The sequence below is a fragment of the Gigantopelta aegis genome, chromosome 4 (assembly GCF_016097555.1).
Source record: "Gigantopelta aegis isolate Gae_Host chromosome 4, Gae_host_genome, whole genome shotgun sequence".
Classification (NCBI taxonomy): domain Eukaryota; kingdom Metazoa; phylum Mollusca; class Gastropoda; order Neomphalida; family Peltospiridae; genus Gigantopelta; species Gigantopelta aegis.
The window spans coordinates 97,430,089-97,452,959 of NC_054702.1; the positions used below are offsets into that span (position 1 = coordinate 97,430,089).

At 36.5% G+C, this 22,871-nt stretch overlaps 1 protein-coding gene across 5 annotated transcripts in view; it reads left to right on the top strand.

Moving 5' to 3' along the window:
* LOC121371516 (TOG array regulator of axonemal microtubules protein 1-like) overlaps nucleotides 1–18,723 on the top strand; it is an 86,916-nt gene extending 68,193 nt beyond the window's left edge. For all 5 annotated transcript variants that reach the window (XM_041497457.1, XM_041497461.1, XM_041497459.1 and 2 more), the window contains 9 exons: nucleotides 99–185; nucleotides 982–1,130; nucleotides 2,018–2,176; nucleotides 4,549–4,675; nucleotides 5,174–5,274; nucleotides 10,159–10,357; nucleotides 11,004–11,220; nucleotides 11,944–12,030; nucleotides 13,030–18,723. In XM_041497457.1, coding sequence (XP_041353391.1) covers nucleotides 99–185; nucleotides 982–1,130; nucleotides 2,018–2,176; nucleotides 4,549–4,675; nucleotides 5,174–5,274; nucleotides 10,159–10,357; nucleotides 11,004–11,220; nucleotides 11,944–12,030; nucleotides 13,030–13,268 — 1,365 coding nt within the window. In that variant the 3' untranslated portion in view covers nucleotides 13,269–18,723. The remainder of the gene's footprint in view (nucleotides 1–98; nucleotides 186–981; nucleotides 1,131–2,017; nucleotides 2,177–4,548; nucleotides 4,676–5,173; nucleotides 5,275–10,158; nucleotides 10,358–11,003; nucleotides 11,221–11,943; nucleotides 12,031–13,029) is intronic.
* Nucleotides 18,724–22,871: the final 4,148 nt, after the last annotated feature.

Here is a 22,871-nt window from a genome sequence, read left to right on the forward strand (position 1 = left end):
AAATACAACTCTGGCCTGAATAATATTTTTTAATGTTACTTTCCTGATTTTCATCAAATGAATGAACGAATCTTTAATGACACAATTTATTTTTACAGGTGAAGAATCTTCGATCTCAAGTATCAAGAGCAGCCATATTGGGTCTTGGAGACATGTTCCTGTATCTCAAGAAAAGCATGGAGCCTGTGAGTATTACTTGACCATGTGTTACTCACTGTTACAAGTGGAAACATAATGAACTTTAGAATCATATGACCAATCTTGAAAGTGTCTTGCTTCTTTTTAAATGGGGCAGGATGTAGCTCATGGTACAGCGTTCGCTCGATGCACGGTCTGTCTGGCATTGGGCTATTTCTTGTCACAGCCAGTGCACCATGACTGGTATATCAAAGGCTGTGGTATGTACTATCCTGTCTGGGATGGTGCATACAAAGGATCCCTTGCTGCTAATTGAAAAGAGTAGCCCATAAAGTGGCGACAGCGGGTTTCCTCTCAATATATGTGTGGTCCTTAACCATATGTCTAACGCCATATAACCGTAATTAAAATGTGTTGAGTGCATTTTATTTCTTTCTTTTTAAATACACATTTTACAGATTGTCAATTAATATTTTTCCTTAGTGAGTCTTGAAATGTTTTTTAACAAAAGAGTTTTGTTTAACATTTTGTTTTAGTGCTTATTATTTAGCTTCAGTTAAATATTATTGTCATCAAAAGCATTTCACCGTAGATTAATTGTTAAAATGCATGCTCACCGTTTAGTAGGCCAAGGTAACTGAGTGTTCATATTTATCCCAGTTTGCACATACATGTATTTATATCTTTTGATGTTAAATGGTTACACAATGACATTAATTATTTATTTATTTTTAATTTTAAAAATGAACCGAAGCTATTTTTAATATAAATGTCTTGGATTGAAAATGGATCATGTCATTTCTTGTAGTATTATAGTAATTCCCACATTATTTTCCATTGCAGGATCTTGATATGGCAGCAAGGGGTCTTTTGGCCAAGTCTTGTGAAACTAACGCTTTCATTCGAGCAGATGTTGAAACGGCTTTGATGTGCATGGTTGATAATGCAAATCCCCAAAGAGCCTTGGTGGCACTGATTTCTGGAGGAGCCTCGTAAGTTACCATTACCAGTTTCTGTGCTTTCACAAAACGTCTGCATGAACAGTTCGTAGCAGTATCATGCTCTAGTGTTTTTCTTAGCTTGTTTTAGCATGGTGCAGCACCATACCTCAATAGTCTAGTGCCATCTTGTCTTAATCAGCCCCATGCTGCCCTGTGATTAAACAAGCCATTTTCAATAATTAATTCTAAAATTGCCTTTATAAAACACTCAGAAAATGTATTATTCATTAATCAAATATTCTTATTATATCCTCTTTTTTTTTATATGTATATATATTTAAAGTCCAAATCAAATTGTTAACAACTACGATAAATTACTGTCCTACCTTTAATTACCATTAGATTTCCCCCAATTGTTTTCTCGACACAAATTATGAAAAAACCATTATAGTGACACAGATCCCACATACAAGACTGAACGATGTCATTGATATTGACTTCGCTGAGATCGCGTAGGGAAAATTACATGCAGTTTTCTGCTGTCTGGCATTTTGCTTGTGTATGGAATACTCTTCATGATGAGTGCATTATACCTTAGTGCATTTGCTGACATTGTTAGATTACGTCATATCGATCCACCCCTCTTGAAGAGTATTCTATAAACAAGCAAAATGGTAAGACTGCATAAAACTGTATGTATTTGGCCCTATGTGATCTCATTGAAGTCAATATTTTGTGACGTGGTTACAGTCTCGTATGTCTTATCTGTCACTGTAATGATTTTTTTCATGATTTGTGTCTGGACAAAATGTTTGGGAAATCTAACGGTAATTAAAGGTAGGAGAGTAATTTATCGTAATTGTAAACAATTTGGTTCAGACATAGTTTTCACGATTGTTTTGTTTGTGGTTATTTCATTTCAAGTGTTGTTGTTGTAGACACAAAAGCACCGCTGTGCGGAAGGTGACTGCCCAGTATCTGGCAGTCTTGGTGGAGAGGATGGGACCTGGTAAAATACTGAGTGGAATCAAAGACATTACGGATCGTATTATACCCACTGTTGCTCAGTTCGTTAGTGATGGCTCGCAAGACACAAGGTACAGTTGTTCAGTCCTATTTGGAATGTATTCTTAACATGGATCACTTTAAGTGTATAAATTATATCTATTTTGACCTTAAAGGAACATGGAATTTTTTGTTCAGTATCATGTCACAGTTCACTATTCAGGTTTCAGAGATCGCTATGCAATAGTCTTTTAGTCTATACTAAAAGTTTTATAAGCACCAATTCAGTTCTAGAAATTAGACTTATAATACAACGTTTTACAACAGCAATGCAAAAAACATGAGGGTATCAAATTGATTTTCAAGTGTCAATAATTAAAAGTTTCAAAACAAAATGTTTGCTGAGGTAGTGTGCTCTGTAGTTTAAATGGCATCCTGACAGTTTCATTTAGTGTTAACCAAACTATTATACATAAGCTGAGAAAAATAAATGTTTAATGTGTAATTTTACATGGGATGTGAATCAAGACTGAAGTGATATATTATAAGATGAGCTTCGTGGTCCAGTGGATAAACTGCTGGACAGTCAAGCTGACGACAGTGGTTCAAATCCCGTCAAAGCTGGCTCACACTTTCATTAATCCAGTGTTTCCCCTAGGGGCCGGAAGGACCCCGCACTGACCCCGTGAATTTCTTTACCGGGACCGTAAAAATTGTAACCATTTAAAAAAAAGGGACGAGTTCACTTCTGTGATTAATTCGCCGATATTATATATTTAAAAAAAAATGCAAATGCTAGTTGTTACTCTGCAGTGCAGGCGTAACAAAATAAACGGTGACCAGTCTCATCAGACCAGGGGTTTTTTTTTAAAGGTTGCACATAACCATATTGTTTTACGAACTTCCAAATGGTTTTTTTGTTTGGTCTGTTTTTGTGATGTTGTTTTTTAAATTATAATTAAACATTACATAATTAAATTTGCAAGACTTGAAAGAAATTATTTTAAGTGCATCATAAGATGAATTTAAAAATGTACCTACATATAATTTAATTCATATATAAAAAAAATATTTACTTTCTTTTATTTGTTTTATCAGTCACTGAGTGATTACAATTTAGCTGGTGAATTTTTTATCATGACCAGTAATTTTTTTATCCACTGGTCAGTATGGGAAGTCTTCTTTTTTTTAAATTCTAGAACCCCTGATATATATACAGAAGTAGGGCTAATGAATATTCAATCATGGATAATTAATTTTTAAAATCACCAATTTTTTAAAAATTCTAGAAGACCTGGGTTTTACTTTTAGATAAATAGATAACAGATAATACATGTTACAATCAGTAATTCAGTAATATGTATTATCTGTTTAGTCTAATACTTTTGTACTTCTTTTTCAAATTATTGTTTTGACATTATGCAAATATTTAATAATAATAAACATTATTATTAAAATCTATCTTAAAATATTTCCTTCTATAAGTGTACATGACACCCACCTGTATTCCATAATGCATCTAAAAACAACTGGAAATCAAAAATATTTTTACTGGGGAGCATGCCCCCGAACTCTCCTAGCATTTTCGCACCCTTTGGGGGCTCAGTTAACGTCAAACTATTTTGCCAACCCTCTGAACAAAAATCCTGGAGGAAACACTGTTAATCTTTCTTATCTGTCATCCTCTGCCTATCATTCTCATTATCTTAATATAAAAAAAACTTTCTAATTTCTCCCACAATTTCAATCTGTTTCAACCCTTTCTGTCAGTTTCCAATGACTCTTGTCTTCTGAGCTGTCCACACTTATGTATACCTATCTCAACTTCCTCCACGGGTGCAGTGTCTGTGTATCTCCCTACATCCACCTAGCATCCTCGTCCTCTGCAGCTAATAAAGCTGGTCTGACCAACGGCACTAATGACTGCCGGTAGTAGAGTTGTATAGTAGATGGTTACAATGCCAGCAGTAACTACTGAACACTCCCCGAAGTGGTCAGACTAAGCCCAGAGCTAAAAGCTGATGAAGAATGGCAGGTGTGTGGCATAGATAGCCACAGAGACAAGCACCTGTCATGGTTGGAGATACAAGGACTGGGATGTGGAGGTGGACAGCGAAAGACGTTAAAAGATAGGAGTTGCATGATTGAGACGGAATTCAAAGAAGAGAAAGGAAAGGGAACAGTGGGATAAAAAGAAAGAAAGAAAGACAGAAAGAAAAAAGAAGAAAGATTATTATAAGAGTAAACAAGTAATCAGGATGACTGTTTTGTGTAATTGTTTAAGTATCATGTTTGTCTAAATATTTCTATTCCAAAAGGAATTAATATGGAGTGTAAATAGCTCTGCATTGCTCAAGCTCTTCGACTGGTTTAAATGGATGATTCCCTAAGTTTGGTGCTATAGCCTTGAAATTGTTTTTTTGTAGAGCTGACATTTTTTATTATTCATTAATGTACGTTTCAGATATTATGGTCGGAAAATGCTATCTCTGTTAATGCGTCATCCTGACTTTGATAAGATGCTCACCAAACATTTACCATCTAATACACTCAGACATGTGCAAGATGTCGTTGAAAATCTCAGACAAAAGGTAGGTGTTAGTGGAATTCTGGTTGGTGTTAAACGTAATATATTTTACATGATGTGGTTTATTTTTTAATGGTTATTTTATTGCTTTAATGGCATGTAAACTTTTAAGTTTTGCATTTGGAGTAGGCTTAATTTTTTAAAACCATGTCTTAATATTACAACAGAAATTACAACTACAAATTTGATGTAAATTCCTCTTTTTTGTGTGTGCCTGTGTGTACCATTCTGTTAAAATAAAATAGTCATTTTGGTAGATTTGTGGGGAAAACACATTATTTACATCTTTTGAAAACTATTCTGATAAGTGTTTATTAAAAATTGATATCCAGTTGATATACTGCATAGGTTTTTTTTATTAACACTGAAAACAAATTTAAAAAAAGATTTTTTTCTTGTTATAATTGTAATATATCATTTTGTCTCCTGCTTTGTACCCCAAAACCTTACAACTGAATGTTATCTGAATTCATTGAAGACTTTACATTTATGATTTTCACAGGGTCTTGGGGATGTGCCAAATGAAACCTCGTCGGCAAGGTCTCGGAAATCGGGACAGGGCAGTCGAGCTGGCTCCTCTGTGCGTGGTGGATCAGCAAGCAGGTATAGTAGAATTGGCAAATATCGCCTTGATGCCCCGGTTCCTGAACGAAGCTCGTCCTGTTTAGACCTAGCCGTGAGGTGAGGCAGTGTAAATATTACAGAAGGCTGCACATTAACTCACCTTCGTTGATGTGGAATTGTAATAACTACACTGTGCTCCTTACATAACATCTGGTCAAATGGCCAGCCTATGTATGACCCACTGTACTGTGAATATGAATGGCTAATCCACACACTATATATATATATATTGACACAATGAAAACGCAAAAAAAACTTTTCATTGCAAATAACGACAAACTTAATGAATTGATGGATAATGTAATATGACATTAATGACTGGTATTCATGAGATACATTCACATGGAAACATGGCCAGTTATCATCAGTAATCGAGTTGCATTCGAATCGAAAAGTTCAACCCCCCATATCAAGGTCAGTATCTGGTGTGTCCACCATTGGCCCGTGAGCATGCTTGAAGACGATGGGGAAAAGATTGGCACAAACATCTCAAATAAGCCACAGGAATGTTCCTCCACTCCTCCTGCAACGCCTGTGATAGCTCAGCGACGTTACGCGGTGGTGGCTGGCGGTGACGTACACAATGTCCTAACTCATCTCACATGTGTTCAATTGGGTTCAAATCCGGTGAAACGCCGGGCCAGTTCATAACGGTGATACCGGCTTGTTGCAGGAATGCCTGGGTAATTCTTGCAGTATGTGGACAGGCATTGTCTTGTTTAAACTGAAGGGGACCTCCTGGTCTTTGGTGACGGCGCAAAAGTGTCTGGAGAACTGGTCTTAGAATAACGTCAACATAACGCTGGGCTGTAAGGCATCATGGACAATGATGAGATCACTCCTGAAATCACAGTTCATTGCCCCCCATACCATCAGACAACAGCCACCAAACCGATCACATTCCCTCACACATCCGTCAGCATACCATTGATGGAGTCTCCTGTACACCCGTGCAAAGGAGACAGAAATTTGAGAAAACAGCTCCGGTAAAAGGTGGATGATTACCATTCTGGAGAGCAAACCGTAATCTCGCCACACGATGTCGTGGTGTCATGATGTTACCTTTGTACAGGCATCTGCATCTGAGTCCAGCCGTTCTGAGACGACGGATGACCGTCATCGGATGGATAGGCCTTCCATGACATCCTATCGTGTTGCTTGCTGTCATCGTCGCAGTTCTGAACCGGTCATGGAGGTGGTGTCGTCGAATCTGCCAATCTTGGCGTGGGGTCGTAACGGGACGTTGACCAGGTCGAGGTCGATCACGGACACTCCGGTCTGTTGATAATGTTCAATAAGTCATCCAATAGTTGATGGATGGACTCTGAAGGTCCTAGCAATTTGGCTATGCGAAGTCCCCCCTTGAACCATGCCCAACGCTCGCTCCCTTTGTTCTTCTCCGAGTCGTGGCATTCTTAATGTGGACGAGGAATATGACACCCGTACGTGACTTTTATGTGTCCACATACTGGCATTTCACGTGCATTGCATGCAGCATGATTGAGCATGTAGTGAACACATTTCACACCATTTTGTGTGTTTCTGCTATTGTATGTGTAACGAGAACAAAACCAAGATTAAAACACAGACAAAAGTACCAATCAACGGCTTCCTCTCATAAATTGTTATTTTAAGTCCAATAAATATATTTTTCATTAATCACAACAAAATATTGAAAAATATCTGTTTTGCGTTTTCATTGTGTCAGTATATATATATATATATATATATATATATATATACACATATACACATATACATGTATAGCATATGGTATTGATATGTCACCACATGACCTATATGACTGAAAGGGTTTGTTGATTAAAACTTACCTAATTGTGTAGTATATTCCACTTTGCACTGCCCCCAGAACTAGCAAATAACCCAACTAATAAACAAAACAACAGCCAGAACTAAACACTCAATTTTTCTATAAAACTTTTGCGGGGGGGGGGGGGGGGTTAGAATTGGTTTACAAAAAAAAGAATAAAGCAGTTACATGTGTACTGAATTAAAACCACAAACTCGGGAGAAAACACTTTCTCCAAAATAAATACACAAACAACTTGAGGAATGTAATGTCCATCTTCAAAGGCAAACGAGTTCATAAAATGAAACACTTGTGAAAGCAAAAAACAAAAACAAACCAAGATGGATGGAGAAAATGGAATGCAAATTATTGATAGGACATAACTCTGAATACCTAGGGTTTGAATAAGGTAATTGTTTTAAATGTAAGAGCATATAAGATAAAATACATCATTGCACTTGTGTTTTAACTAGTAAGTATGCATAATAATGTAATTTGAAACAATTATTCTAAATTAGATTTACTGTTTAAAGAGGTAAAATTCAACAGGTAAATTAGTGATCACCTTAGATGGAAGCTAAAATTGTCAAACATCAGGTGATAGTGGCCAGTTTGTGTATTTTGGTTTAAAACTAGTTTTGAGTGATTGATGAGTTGATTTCATACAACTGCACAAGAATTCCAACAGAGGTTCTGTTTTGTTAACTGAGCACATTCTAATACTAATAATTTAGTCTGGTATCATTAAATAGATTGTACAGCTGATAAAACTGAAAATAGTCATTGTACAATCTCCAAATACCAAAATAATATCTGCTGTTTTATCATATTTATTTCTAAATAAAAATAAGTAGTTATCCAAACTAAGAGTGTTTCTTTATATAAAATTAATAATAGCCAGATTGTGCATCTTTATGAAAGCTATCATGACAATATGTAGAGTAGTTTTCTTTATACAGTTGGTATTAGTTGTGTTCATATTTTATCGCTTCAGAATCATATGTCAGTTACAGGGGTGGGGGGAAAATAAAATTGTCAATCGGTCCCGCTTGATGTCTTCATTAACGGGGAGGGGGGGGGGGGGGGGGGGGGTGAGAGGGGGAAAAAAGAAAGGAATAAAAAAAGAACATTTTTTTATCACATCAGTGGGGGAAAAAAAACCCACAAATTGTGTATATTTTACATAATAGAATAAATAATATAAAAAAGGAATAAAAGTTATGAATTTAAATCCCATATATGTATAAAAAGTACGAGTATTCAGTACTGTGTCCTGAAAATTCATAAAAGATCGCACCGTTGAAGCGTTTGACAGCCTGAGCTAGCACATGTTTAGACAAAGATATTAATAACGTCATCACTGATTGGATGAAATCTGACCTCTACTGGCTCTTGAGATAACCAGTACATGTAGCTGTTCTGCTTACTCCCACTTGTTAACAAGAAAGTGGAAACCTTTTGTTAATTTTAAAATCCTTTATAATTATTGGATAGACTACATTGAACAGTCAACAATAAATACATTTATTGATTATTTCAGTATATTTTATGCTATTTCAAGCAGTTTGTATTGCACAAAAGTCTCTTGCTTCCGACAGGGACACTCGACCCGACAAAGCTCCATACATAGGTGTTGACAGGTGTTGATTGTAACCAGTTGCAAACTCTGGGTCCTTTGTTTTAATTGGAGTGTAATACCTTGATGGCTCTCTCACCAAGAATGGTGTTATTGTTAACGTCTGTTTTATCTCTTGACTGGCTCAGCAACTTTGACAAAATTAATGTCTAGCCTAGTGGCTGTGGATTGACACTACTGTAGGTCCAACTTCAGTGACTGACGATATATACTTAGGGAGACTTTAAAATCACAGACGTCTGAAACACAAGCTATACTGACCACTATTTATTTATTATTTTAAATCATGCATGAGATACCGATGTCTGGGCAGGCGGGTCCACTTGACGGATAAGAATTTGTTCCAATAATAGAAATGGACAGGTGGTTCGGACCGACAAGAATGACAAAAGTGGGACCGTCAAACACGTTTTTAAAAAATAAATTCGGTCTCAGAGATCGAGAATCGGTCCCAGACCGGGAGAAACGGGCTTTTCCCCACCCCTGGCCAGTTACCATCTTTCGAGACAAATATATGTAAACTTGGATAAACATAATCTGTTGTTGTATTCATTGAAAACCTTTCATATACTTACCATTTGTGACACCCAATAGCCGATGTGTATATTTGTGCTGGAGTGCAGGGCTGCCAACCATTACGATTTATGCGGAATCATTACGATTTTCCATCTCTTATTACGCCATTACGCCCGTAATGTGAAAGATTACGGCAAATCCGCGTTTTCCAGTTTTTGGGGTTTTTTTTTTTTAATAACCTACCACCCCTACGAATCACATAAATTGGACTCGCCCAACTAGCCGCAAATGCGTACAGAAGTTTTTTTTGCGCGCGCAACACCCTTCGGAATAGACGTAGCTTGTGAAACGACGCCATTTTGTAAAGATGTCGAAAAAACGCAAACGATCAGAGCCATATGAACTGTGCAAAGCTCAGAAAAAGCCAAAAGTAGTACAGAAGTATAAACAGGACTACAGCAATGAGTGGCCTGTTTTGAAGGCCAGTTCTGTTAGTAATACTACTGCATTTTGCACTTAGTCGTGTTGATTTTTCTGTTGCCCATGGCAGGAAAAATGATTGCCAAAGGCACATCAAAACGAAGAAACACCAGGACATTGTTGAGGCCAGCGATAAAACAATTCATAAACAAATATCTGGATATTTTACACAGCAAAAGGGTTTATACGACGGGTCACAATTCACGCGAAAATGATTACTCTTTCCCGTTTTTAAATGTTGGCAGCTATGGGAGTGTGGTTAAACATTCATTCATTCATTCATTGAAAACCTTTCCCTTTAGAGTACTGATTTTGCAGTGTCTTCAAACTAAGTTAAACACTATATATTACTGACACTATACATTCATTATTATGTTACAACATTCATGATCGTCAGATTTTAAAAACTTTATCTATTTAGTTCCGTTGAAAGTGTCACAACTACTCCGGTGCCAAAACGTCGACCTATGAATCGAACTGATGAAAATACAATGGAAGAGATCAAGCAGATAATGGCCAAGATGTCGGCAACAGACTGGAAAGAGCGTGATCAAGGGATCTCAGATTTACAGGACATTTGTCAGTCCAATCCTGGTGATGTTGGAAACCACATTGTAAAGGTAGGGAAAACATGGCAAATGTAATAAAATAAACAGGAAAATAATATATAGTATGTGGAAAAACATATCTAACTAACTAGTACATTTCAAGCAGACAGAAATTTTAGATTGTGGATATTGGAAATCATTGTTGTACAAGTAGGAAAAATATTGTAAATAAAATAAAATAAATGGGAAAATAAAATATTGAGTGTGGCAAGACATGAAACATCTGGGGAAATAATAAATTGTAAGCAGGGGAAATTTTTTATTTGAATTACAAGAAAGTATAGTTAAATTGTTATTTTGGTAAATGTCAAGAACACAGGATACCCTGAGGTCAAAAATTGTTCTATAGCCTGATTTTCACCAGCAATTGCTATGTTTATTTTGAACCACCAATATCTCACAGTTGTTGGTTTGGTCCCTACAACATGAAGATAACAAAGTTTTGTTGTATTATGCAGGGGACACCATCCAACCTGTGGATGGGCTCTCCGTCAGTGAAACACTTTCCTGAACCTGGTACCCCAAGGAAGCAGAAATCTCATCATGTATCCCTGTTTGGCTGAGGTGGTGTTTCTTCCTTCCTTCATTGTTTCAAGTTGATGTTACAGTGTGGTCAAATTAAATGTCATTTGTGTGTTTATTGCTTGTTTTGTTGCAGATCTTTGACCGATTTCTCCCACGACTGCAGGATGCGAACAGCAAGGTAAATCGCCATGCCCTGGAGGTGATGCAGGGCATCATCCCCCTACTGAAGGATTATCTCGGCGCTGTCATCAGCCTGGTGGTCAGTCATGTTGTACCAAACCTGTCGTCGAAAAACACCGACATCTACAACCTGGCAAGCGATATCCTTCAAACATTAATTGAATATTTGGGTAAGAATATCATAAGACATTAAAGATGCTGTTAATAGGTTATTGTAAGTTCTCTCTTTTGTTTCTAGTAGGTTTTGATTATGTGTCTAGATTCAGGAGATTAAATCGGAGAGGGGGGTTAAATAAATAAAATGTCATATTTGGATTGTGATTCAGAACATTAACATTTTAAAACATGCCACTGCTATTTTCTGTTATATTTCAAATAGTGTATTTATTCAAGTAGGAAAATTGATAAAAGGTGCATTGTTGTTTCCGAGTTGATGTTGCTTAGTTGAATCTGACAATTGCCAACCTTCAGGTGGTGTCAGTAGAATCAAAGGTGGCGGATGTTAGTACAGGCACGTGTACCCAGTGTAGTGTATATGCAATTTATGCAGTGCTCTGAGAACAATGGTGGAGATATTTTCACTAACCATTGTAGGGCTTCTGTTCCAGTTTTTTTTTTAATTGGAATTTTAAGAATAGTTGTTACTGAATTCTGACTGCCAAATTGAGCATTTCATATAAAACTTAATTCATTAGGAAATTTACATTATATGACTTATTTTTAATGTTATCTTTCCTGTTTTGTTTGTTAAACTGGTGTTGAAATTGGTTCACTATCTGCTTCAGTGATGATATATATATATATATAAAATTCTGTCTTCTTTATTTTTGTACAGCAGTATTTTAATATCTCCGTAATGGAATTGCAAAACAGTATTTTTATTTCTTCTTTAGATCCTGTCCTCCTTATTAATCCTTTTTCGAATCAAGCTCTGAATGCCAATGCTCGCAGCAAGTCCGACATGGTGTTAAAGGTTGCATGTAAGTGAAGGAACGGTTTTGCAAATCTAGATGATTGTTGATATTCTTTTTTGAGATTAGGCTATTATTTTATCTTGTGATTACAAACATTAAAATAGCTGATTAATGGCTATTGTTTGAGTGTTAGACTAAATATTAAACATTTTTTTGTAAAAGTTCCTCAAGTCACACACATTTTCGACCCTGATTTTTTTTCATTTATTGTTTTGTAACATATTAGTACCAGATATGTTTTATTAAGAATTAATAATAAGCTGTTAGGAATTAGAACTGATCAGTTAGGTGGAGGCAATTTTGTTTATATAAATATACCCACCACTAAATGAAGTGTTCTTTAAATTGTTTATATATTGGGTGAAAGATGTTAAAGACCCAGCAAACATAAATTAACAGGCTTGGGAGAATTGAACATTTATGTAAACTGTTAATCAAAATAAATTTGGGTAAGCCATTTCAATTTTTTCATAACCCATCATGATTGTAAATAGTGTCCTAAATTTAATGCATGAACTTAAAAAAAAAAAACACCCTAGATTTGCACAAGTGATGCACAAATGAATTGATTGATGTCGCAATTTTTAGAGGCCTGAATAAGAACTGCAGGCCATAGGATTTCAAATTTCATGGGAAACACCTTTTCGGTTCCGTGCCTTGTGATCATGGGAACCCATCGGAAACTTTTTTTTTTTTAATAATTGCATATATATATATATATATATATTAGTATTTTCGTTGAATAGTCGTACTAGATATAATAATTATAGGAAAATAAAATTTTGGTTCTGTGATTTTACCGCCACGTACTGGAAACGATAATTTCCGTGAAATCCAAGGGCCTGTATTTGCTGTGCCTCCCACCCACCTAGTGTGATCGATTCTGAAACGGCTGTCCCTCCCACCCACCTAGTGTGATCGATTCTGAAATGGCCCTTGTGTGGGGTTGCAGCAAAGTGTTAAAGATATCAATAACGGGTCTAATGATACACTATTTTGTTTCAGACTTGGTGGACTGTGTGTATCAGAAGAAACCGAAGCAGATTGTACTGCACGTGTTGCCGTTACTGTGGCACCTGCTTGGAACAGCGAACAACAGCGGAGATCTTCACAACTCCATAGCGGCTCTTGTGAACGTCCTGCACAAACACATGGGCCCGGCTCTTCTCGACAAGGCAAACTCTGTTCCTGGAGTCACAACGAGACAACTCCAGCTGTTGCAAGATTACATAGAAAGGCGTTAACACTACATACATCTTGTGTACCTTGCTTGTCGGTAGCAGATTCATTAGATGCTAAATGCACTGTGGCTTTTATTTATCATAGGTTTGAGTATAACCCGTAATTTATCAACATCTGATGTAAAGGACGCATTAATTAAAAATTTCTTATTTGATTTACACACACACAAGGACAAATGTAATAACACTGCTGTGGTGGTAAAACCAAACAACAAATATTGGTTCTAAATTGCTGTACCTTGAACTGATTAAATTTTAATGTCTGTATGTGTCATAAACTTTAAGTGTGTATCATGAACCATTTACAATTTTAGAAACACATGGAGACAACAGATATATTTAAAATTCATAGCATCATATTTGTTTTCACTCCATCATTCCAATGATAACTATAGTTACATGATCTACTAACTCAAGACTGTTGATGTTCTAATGAAGAATGAAAAAAACATTTACCAATATTGAAATGTACACTTTACTAGGAGGGTTAAAGTAAGGTAATTGGAAGAAAGGAGTGTGAATGTTTTGAAATCTACAAGCAGTGATATGTGGCGAGTATAAACTGGAGATTATTTGCTAGAGGTGACATTTAATTTAGCTACAGTATCGCTTACAATCTGTTCAACACAGGTTTATACCACATTGACTTCTAATGGAAGTACATCTGAGATATAATACTGTATTGAAACCTTTAAACTATGTCTCTTGAAATATCTTCGGTGGAAAATAATATCTACATTTTTATTACCAAATGTTCCGTCTTGTTACTTTATCATTTATCTTTTTTACGGGCAAAAGAAAGCTCAGGTGTTAAGATAATTCATGTTTTGCTTGTTTTGTCTCTTATGTACACAAAGCCATTGTCTATTGTTGTCTTTTTTTTAGACATTATGAATGCATATCTGTGATATTGTTATCTACGTCATTGCAATGCTGTGATCACAGTGACACCGTTTCATGTACATCATTCAAGTTGGATTTTGTTTTTCACATGTTCATATTACTGTATTGGCAAGACTGCTATCCACTTAAAGTTATTACAACATGATACCAATACATCCCATTGCTACTTGTTACAGTGGGCGTGTATATGTTGTCATTGGAAGACAGCTAGTTAATTGTCACTGTATAAATGTTCTCCGACTCATCTTCAAATAACATTCAAGCACAATGCAGTGGGCACGCATCCCTACAGGAGATGAGGCTGTCAGCCCAGGTCAAAGGAGATCTTATTTATTATTCATTGGTATTATTTATAGCGTATGTGTGTGTTAGTCATTTAAGCTCACATAGATTAATTACATGGCTTTGCTTATTTGCTTTGGATTGTAATTAATCATGAAATAGTCCCATCGGGAGTGTTTATAGTACATATGGATGTAAAGGTTGCTGTTGTGTATATATTACTGAATAGGTGTGCTGATAACTTCGTACATGTACAATTGTATAGATATGAGTGGAAAATTTATTTATTTATATATTGATGTAACCGATTGCTAGTGTAAACACTGAATATATGTTATAATGTCCGACACTGGCAAACTTGTTAACTCGTTTGATGTATAACTGTTGTTTTAAGGTGAAATTCACATGTTAAATAAACTTATAATAGTATATTTTGACATACAATACATATATTTTGAAAGTTTTCATTTTCACCGACATCTTCGCTCTCCACTTTTAAGTGTGTGTATATATATATATTGCTCATGTTCATTTGCTAGTTGACAAGGTGAGCCTAACTCACAGCACAGGATTATTTTGGTAGGCGTGCCTTCATCTCATTTAATAATTATTTTATTGACTCTTATTCCTTTTCCGATCTTTGTTTACGTTTTTTAAGCTAATCTGTAAAGGGAGCTAATCTCATATTCATAGGCTGTCCATAATCATACAGTTTACATTTGCAACACAAGGTTTTTCTAATATACAGATCTCACCTTCGATACATGCTGACATCCACTTAAAATTCAGACGTGTCCCAAGTTGGGTGTTACGGGGATTAAAAATGTGTGTGGTTCTATTAGGTTTTGACTTGAACCCTCAGGCACAGTGAGGTATTAATATGCATGTAGCTTTTACATTTAATTCACAGCACTATTACCACAACATAGGGGTCCTGTCTTTAGTATCCTCCTTTACCATTAACTATCATTGTATTTATGCACATTGGTTTAAACAGGTTGGGTTTTTTGTTTTCGTAAATTCATCATGTTATTGAAATAAAAATAACTGATTCATTTATTTTATTATTTTTTAAATTACATATTTTTACTTTTTATTAACATAACATTTTTTTTTCCCTTGTCAGTATATCTACTTTTTGAAACCGGTACATGTCCGTCCAGTATCGGTGTCAAGACAATATTGTAAGATTTTAAACAAAAAATACTGATGGCTGATTTACAAGCAATTGTTGGTTTTTGAAAAAAAAAACCCACCTTTGTAAATAACCTAAACTCTGCATCTCTGGATACATAACTGATACACTTTGCATTCAGTCATTTCTCACTATTTATAGCTCATAATCTACAACTGGTACATATGTAATACTTAAACGTGAATGACTTGTACATTTTTAAATCCATGTTTTAACATAGTTCTGTACCTACATATCTCACCACAGTAGTTTTTATGGAACAACTATTGCGTATAGGGTTATTGTGAAGTTAAAATAATAAAGACTATATCTACTTTGTTGTCGTGTATGCATATAAGAACTGTGGACTTTTAATGTGTGCCTTGTAGCATTTAAAAAAAAGAAAAAATCTTTGCCACTTAAGTAAAATTTTAATTCAGTAAAATGTAGTTTTATTAATATACACCTGAAAGATAATATTTGTTGGATCCTATGACGTGGCATATATATTTTATGTGTGCATTTATGTGTTATTTTTATATTTTGACCATGTCACATAGCCTACTTACTGTAAATGTTTTTGAAGAGCACGACAGTATAGTTCATTGATTGTTGTATACTTTGTGAACATCTTACTGTTATGGAGGAACATCAGATATATTGTATTTGGGTTTTTTTTATAACTGGAATATTTGTTAAATTGTTGCCTTTTTCACAATCCACTTAGCATCCATAATTCTACAGATTAAAAAAATTATAAAAAAAAAAAAAAAAAGACAGCAAAGCACTTAACAATCACATAAAGGCAAATATGGGTGTGTTTTTGTACCTTTTTAACTAATATTGGTTTTCATTATTGTATACCCGCACTTATTTATGCAGTATAACACACAATAGAGTAAACAATCAGCTTAGTGGGAATTATCAATTCTTAGATGAAAACCTCACTTGATACTTCAAAAAGTAATATGTAATCTAGGTTCAAGACAAATGTTAAAATTTGTTTTATTTGAAAGTTTGCTGAAAATGTATAATTTGTTTTTGTACTGAATTCTTCCATAAAATCTGCAAAACAAATTTAATTAGTGTTTCTTTGACCTATTACCATACATACAAGACTACAGAACCATTGTCAGACCTGTCTGTAAGTACTGATGAGGGTTGAACAGACGTTGATGGTGCCAAAAATACTACTTTGTACTTAAATTGTCTCAATTTTGTATTTTGGAATTTTCCTTCATAAAGGGAGATTGGCACGGTTGAGGCTAAACTTAGCATGCAAGCCATATTGGTTTAGTTGATTTAATCCTTTTTATAAAACAAGTTAAGTACATTTTGTGATTTATAAACTTAAAACAATCTTTGTGATGTAGTTACAAAGTTATTTTTAAGCACACTGGTGATTATAAAAAATGGTAGGATGTTAGAATTTTGTAACCTACCCACCATGTGTACATGCATTTACCCCAAAAAATAATTTTTAAATTGGGGTGGGGGCATTGATTTATTGATTTTTTAAAATAAATATTAAATTTAGAAAATTGTATTTCTTTTAAGCATGCATAATTTTAATCTTTGACTTGTTTAGTTTTATTTGAAATTGGTGCAGTTTATTTTCACATAGAAAAACTGGTCTAAATTAGTTCAGACTGGTCACCGTATTATGAATGCAGCACTTTGCTTTAATCTAGTTGTGTGATGCGCATATATATATATATATATATATATATAGTTGACAGTTGTATATATAATATTATATTGGAGTTAGTGCAAGTGCTATCTGTTCTTATGTCTGTCCATGCCTAATCCATATGTACAGTGTTAAAGAATGGACTCTAATGTATTGTATATTAGTTTTTGTAGATAAGTTGTATTTATTATCATTTGTCAAAATGCTGAAATACATCTCATTTTACCAAAGGTTTTATCCGTCCATAGTATTTTAAAATCTTTGCAGTTATTTTTGTACAGCTGTTATCAACTACTTGAACATATAATATAGCCATTTATTAGTCTAGGAGAGTGAACTCTACACTGGTTGCATAAAACTAACTCTCATAGGTTTACGATTTTTTAACTATTGCTATAGCTTAATATTCATGGCATTTTTAATTATTCTTAAACTGAGCTTGATTGATAATATTCTCATAATAAAATATTTTTTTAAAATAAAGATAAATGCACTTTACAATGTTTTGTGTGCAGTTATTTAATATACTGCTGCTGAAATTGCCACCATTTAATGATTTAGAGACTGCTTTCTAGGATTGTATTTTCTTACCATGTTAAAACCATTTCAAAATGTAAATGTACAAAAGATCTGTTAAAATATTACAAACAGTTGTAACAATACTGTCTGAATATCATACTTTTAAAAATGTTCATAAAATTGGAATAATAAACAACCTTTTGGGGGTTGTATCAGTTACAAAAGTCCAGGAATACTTCAGATGTACTTCAGAAATTTGTTGATAATTATTTTTATGCAGCTTGTTGTGTGAATTATTACATCACTTTGTTATTAATGTGCTTAATATGATTACACTTCTCCGTCCAGTATGTTCACCATGCAACTCGTTACTTATGCACAGAAGTCATTTTATGAGTCCACTATTTGTAACAAGTTTGCCTTGTACCCCCTGTGCTAGGATCAAATGATTCTTTAAATTATCTTTTTAAGTTTATGCATACTTAAAAAAAAGACTTAATTATTTATACAGTTTATATTGTAATAGTTCTAACCCCAAATGTTTCATTTTATTGTTGTTGAAAATGGTATCAATTTAATTAAAATTTTAAAACTACATTATGTTTTTAAAGTTCCGATAGACTGTCTTTTATTTTAGTTGTTAAAATTTTAAAAGTAAAATGGAGAAAAATAAGTAAAGTTTAGAATCGGGTAACCACTGCAACTCCATGTGGTTCCTGAACAAGATATACCAAGTTTTAATGAATTGTAAGATTTTTCTTTTCATTGCGATGAGAACGGCATTTGAAACGACATAATTGAATGTTTCCACTATATAAATCTTATTGATAGAAGCTTGCTCAATTTTTCAATTTTGTGATCATAACATGGAAATAAACGGTACAGCAAAATGCGTTTTCTGTTTTTATAGTTTATTGTTGCTGTTTGGGGCATCTCTAGCACTGTGGTGGAAATCCATCAACAGATGAAGTTGAATAATCATAAATATTTCCTTTTACCCGTCAGCTTGTAAGAAAAACTAGTTTCAGTTTAATACAAATTGATGTAAAAGCATTAAGGCAAGTGTTTGTGGTTTGCAGTGGGATGTAGCAAAGTAGCAAGAGAGACTGTTTGAGAGGTAATATGTTGGAGGATCAGTTCCTGTCAATAGATTTGACAAGAGGCAACCAAGGTCAATTTTCAAAGCATGTTTTTATTAAATGCAGCTGTCAAAGCATTGTTAATATATGTGTAAGACAAAAACAGGTTTTGCAACTTCGGCCCTTCTGTGTGCAACTGGTATATCAAATGTGGTAGATGCCTTCCTGGCTAGGAAAGTACATACAAAATGTTTACTTGCTGCTAATTAAGAGCAGCTAACTGACCAAATGTTGCACTTAGCATGATATTCAATAGCAGTAAACAATATGTGGAGAGTAATTAAAAAAAACCCAAACAACCAAACCAAACCAAATTCAACATATTCGTGTCAATAGAGACATTAACATCACTTGGTTTTGCAGAGAATTATAACTTTTGATAACTATATAAATTAATGGTAAAACAGCCAGTAATGGCTGAAAATATACTCGTCCAAAAAGAAACTCATAGGTGAAATATTCATGGAATTATCTCTTTAATACAAAGTGGCATAATTTCGTTATTTATGATCGTATCACAGTCAAATTTGACATGAGTATGTTACATTGTTCTTGCTATGGAATGACACCAAACAGCGTCACACGAGGACACTGAAATCAATACTTTGTGTGGCCACCAGCAGCAGCAATCACTGCGCGAAATCTCCTTGGTATAGACCGAATGAGTCTCTGAATCCGGGCACGTGGAATTCTAGCCCATTCTTCCTGCAGGTCACGTGACAGTTGCGGAAGCGTCTGAGGCTGCGGGTGATGCTGGCGTACACGTCTGTCCAGTTCGTCCCATAGATGTTCAATGGGGTTGAGATCTGGTGATCTTGATTGCCATGGCAGCACATTAATGTTCTCATTCTGTAAGAAATCCATTGTTACACGTGCCGTGTGCAGCCTGGCATTGTCCTGCTGAAAGAGCTCTCTCTGTTGATCCAAAATGGGAAGCATGCGACGGCAAAGAATTTCATCACGGTAGCGTACAGCTGTCGGGTTGCCTTATACGAACACAAGTTCACTTCTGCTGGTGTATGAGATGGCTCCCCACATCATGATACTCCCTCTACCAAATCTGTCAACTTGGGCGACGCAGATATTGGCAAAACGTTCACTGCGACGTCTGTAAACATGTCGTCCATCACGTCGCTGTAGAAGGAAACGTGACATTTGTGCACCAGCGAACATGGAAATGTCAATGTTGACGTCGTAGGACAGGGCCAACATACGGTCTACTAGCCCGTAAACCAGCTTCTCAAAGTCGGTTCCGAATGGTTTGTGCAGACACCCTTCTCAAACCAGGTATGCGTCCAGCAGTGTTTGTTGCTGTGGCAGTTCGGTGACACAAGTGCAGAACCCGGATGTAGCAATCTTGTGCTGTAGTTGCTATGTGAGGTCTTCCACTTCTGGGCCAGTCTTCAGCTGATTGAAACGGAAGTGGTCGTTTAGGCTTGTGGTGAACCATTTATCCAGGCCCGTAGTCGTGATTTTAAGAGGAAGTGGTCGTTTAGGGTTCTGGTGAACCATTTATCCAGGCCCGTAGTCGTGATTTTAAGAGGAAGTGGTCGTTTAGGGTTCCAAGCCCGTAGTCGTGGTGAACCATTTATCCAGGCCCGTAGTCGTGATTTTAAGAGGAAGTGGTCGTTTAGTGGTCGTTTGTGGTGAACCATTTATCCAGGCCCGTAGTCGTGATTTTAAGAGGAAGTGGTCGTTTAGGTCTTGTGGTGAACCATTTATCCAGGCCCGTAGTCGTGATTTTAAGAGGAAGTGGTCGTTTAGGGTTCTGGTGAACCATTTATCCAGGCCCGTAGTCGTGATTTTAAGAGGAAGTGGTCGTTTAGGCTTGTGGTGAACCATTTATCCAGGCCCGTAGTCGTGATTTTAAGAGGAAGTGGTCGTTTAGGCTTGTGGTGAACCATTTATCCAGGCCCGTAGTCGTGATTTTAAGAGGAAGTGGTCGTTTAGGCTTGTGGTGAACCATTTATCCAGGCCCGTAGTCGTGATTTTAAGAGGAAGTGGTCGTTTAGGGTTCTGGTGAACCATTTATCCAGGCCCGTAGTCGTGATTTTAAGAGGAAGTGGTCGTTTAGGCTTGTGGTGAACCATTTATCCAGGCCCGTAGTCGTGATTTTAAGAGGAAGTGGTCGTTTAGGCTTGTGGTGAACCATTTATCCAGGCCCGTAGTCGTGATTTTAAGAGGAAGTGGTCGTTTAGGGTTCTGGTGAACCATTTATCCAGGCCCGTAGTCGTGATTTTAAGAGGAAGTGGTCGTTTAGGCTTGTGGTGAACCATTTATCCAGGCCCGTAGTCGTGATTTTAAGAGGAAGTGGTCGTTTAGGGTTGTGGTGAACCATTTATCCAGGCCCGTAGTCGTGATTTTAAGAGGAAGTGGTCGTTTAGGGCTTTCTGGTGAACCATTTATCCAGGCCCGTAGTCGTGATTTTAAGAGGAAGTGGTCGTTTAGGCTTGTGGTGAACCATTTATCCAGGCCCGTAGTCGTGATTTTAAGAGGAAGTGGTCGTTTAGGGTTCTGGTGAACCATTTATCCAGGCCCGTAGTCGTGATTTTAAGAGGAAGTGGTCGTTTAGGGTTGTGGTGAACCATTTATCCAGGCCCGTAGTCGTGATTTTAAGAGGAAGTGGTCGTTTAGGGTTCTGGTGAACCATTTATCCAGGCCCGTAGTCGTGATTTTAAGAGGAAGTGGTCGTTTAGGCTTGTGGTGAACCATTTATCCAGGCCCGTAGTCGTGATTTTAAGAGGAAGTGGTCGTTTAGGGTTGTGGTGAACCATTTATCCAGGCCCGTAGTCGTGATTTTAAGAGGAAGTGGTCGTTTAGGGTTGTGGTGAACCATTTATCCAGGCCCGTAGTCGTGATTTTAAGAGGAAGTGGTCGTTTAGGGTTCTGGTGAACCATTTATCCAGGCCCGTAGTCGTGATTTTAAGAGGAAGTGGTCGTTTAGGCTTGTGGTGAACCATTTATCCAGGCCCGTAGTCGTGATTTTAAGAGGAAGTGGTCGTTTAGGGTTGTGGTGAACCATTTATCCAGGCCCGTAGTCGTGATTTTAAGAGGAAGTGGTCGTTTAGGGTTGTGGTGAACCATTTATCCAGGCCCGTAGTCGTGATTTTAAGAGGAAGTGGTCGTTTAGGGTTCTGGTGAACCATTTATCCAGGCCCGTAGTCGTGATTTTAAGAGGAAGTGGTCGTTTAGGGTTCTGGTGAACCATTTATCCAGGCCCGTAGTCGTGATTTTAAGAGGAAGTGGTCGTTTAGGCTTGTGGTGAACCATTTATCCAGGCCCGTAGTCGTGATTTTAAGAGGAAGTGGTCGTTTAGGGTTCTGGTGAACCATTTATCCAGGCCCGTAGTCGTGATTTTAAGAGGAAGTGGTCGTTTAGGCTTGTGGTGAACCATTTATCCAGGCCCGTAGTCGTGATTTTAAGAGGAAGTGGTCGTTTAGGGTTCTGGTGAACCATTTATCCAGGCCCGTAGTCGTGATTTTAAGAGGAAGTGGTCGTTTAGGCTTGTGGTGAACCATTTATCCAGGCCCGTAGTCGTGATTTTAAGAGGAAGTGGTCGTTTAGGCTTGTGGTGAACCATTTATCCAGGCCCGTAGTCGTGATTTTAAGAGGAAGTGGTCGTTTAGGGTTCTGGTGAACCATTTATCCAGGCCCGTAGTCGTGATTTTAAGAGGAAGTGGTCGTTTAGGCTTGTGGTGAACCATTTATCCAGGCCCGTAGTCGTGATTTTAAGAGGAAGTGGTCGTTTAGGGTTCTGGTGAACCATTTATCCAGGCCCGTAGTCGTGATTTTAAGAGGAAGTGGTCGTTTAGGGTTCTGGTGAACCATTTATCCAGGCCCGTAGTCGTGATTTTAAGAGGAAGTGGTCGTTTAGGGTTGTGGTGAACCATTTATCCAGG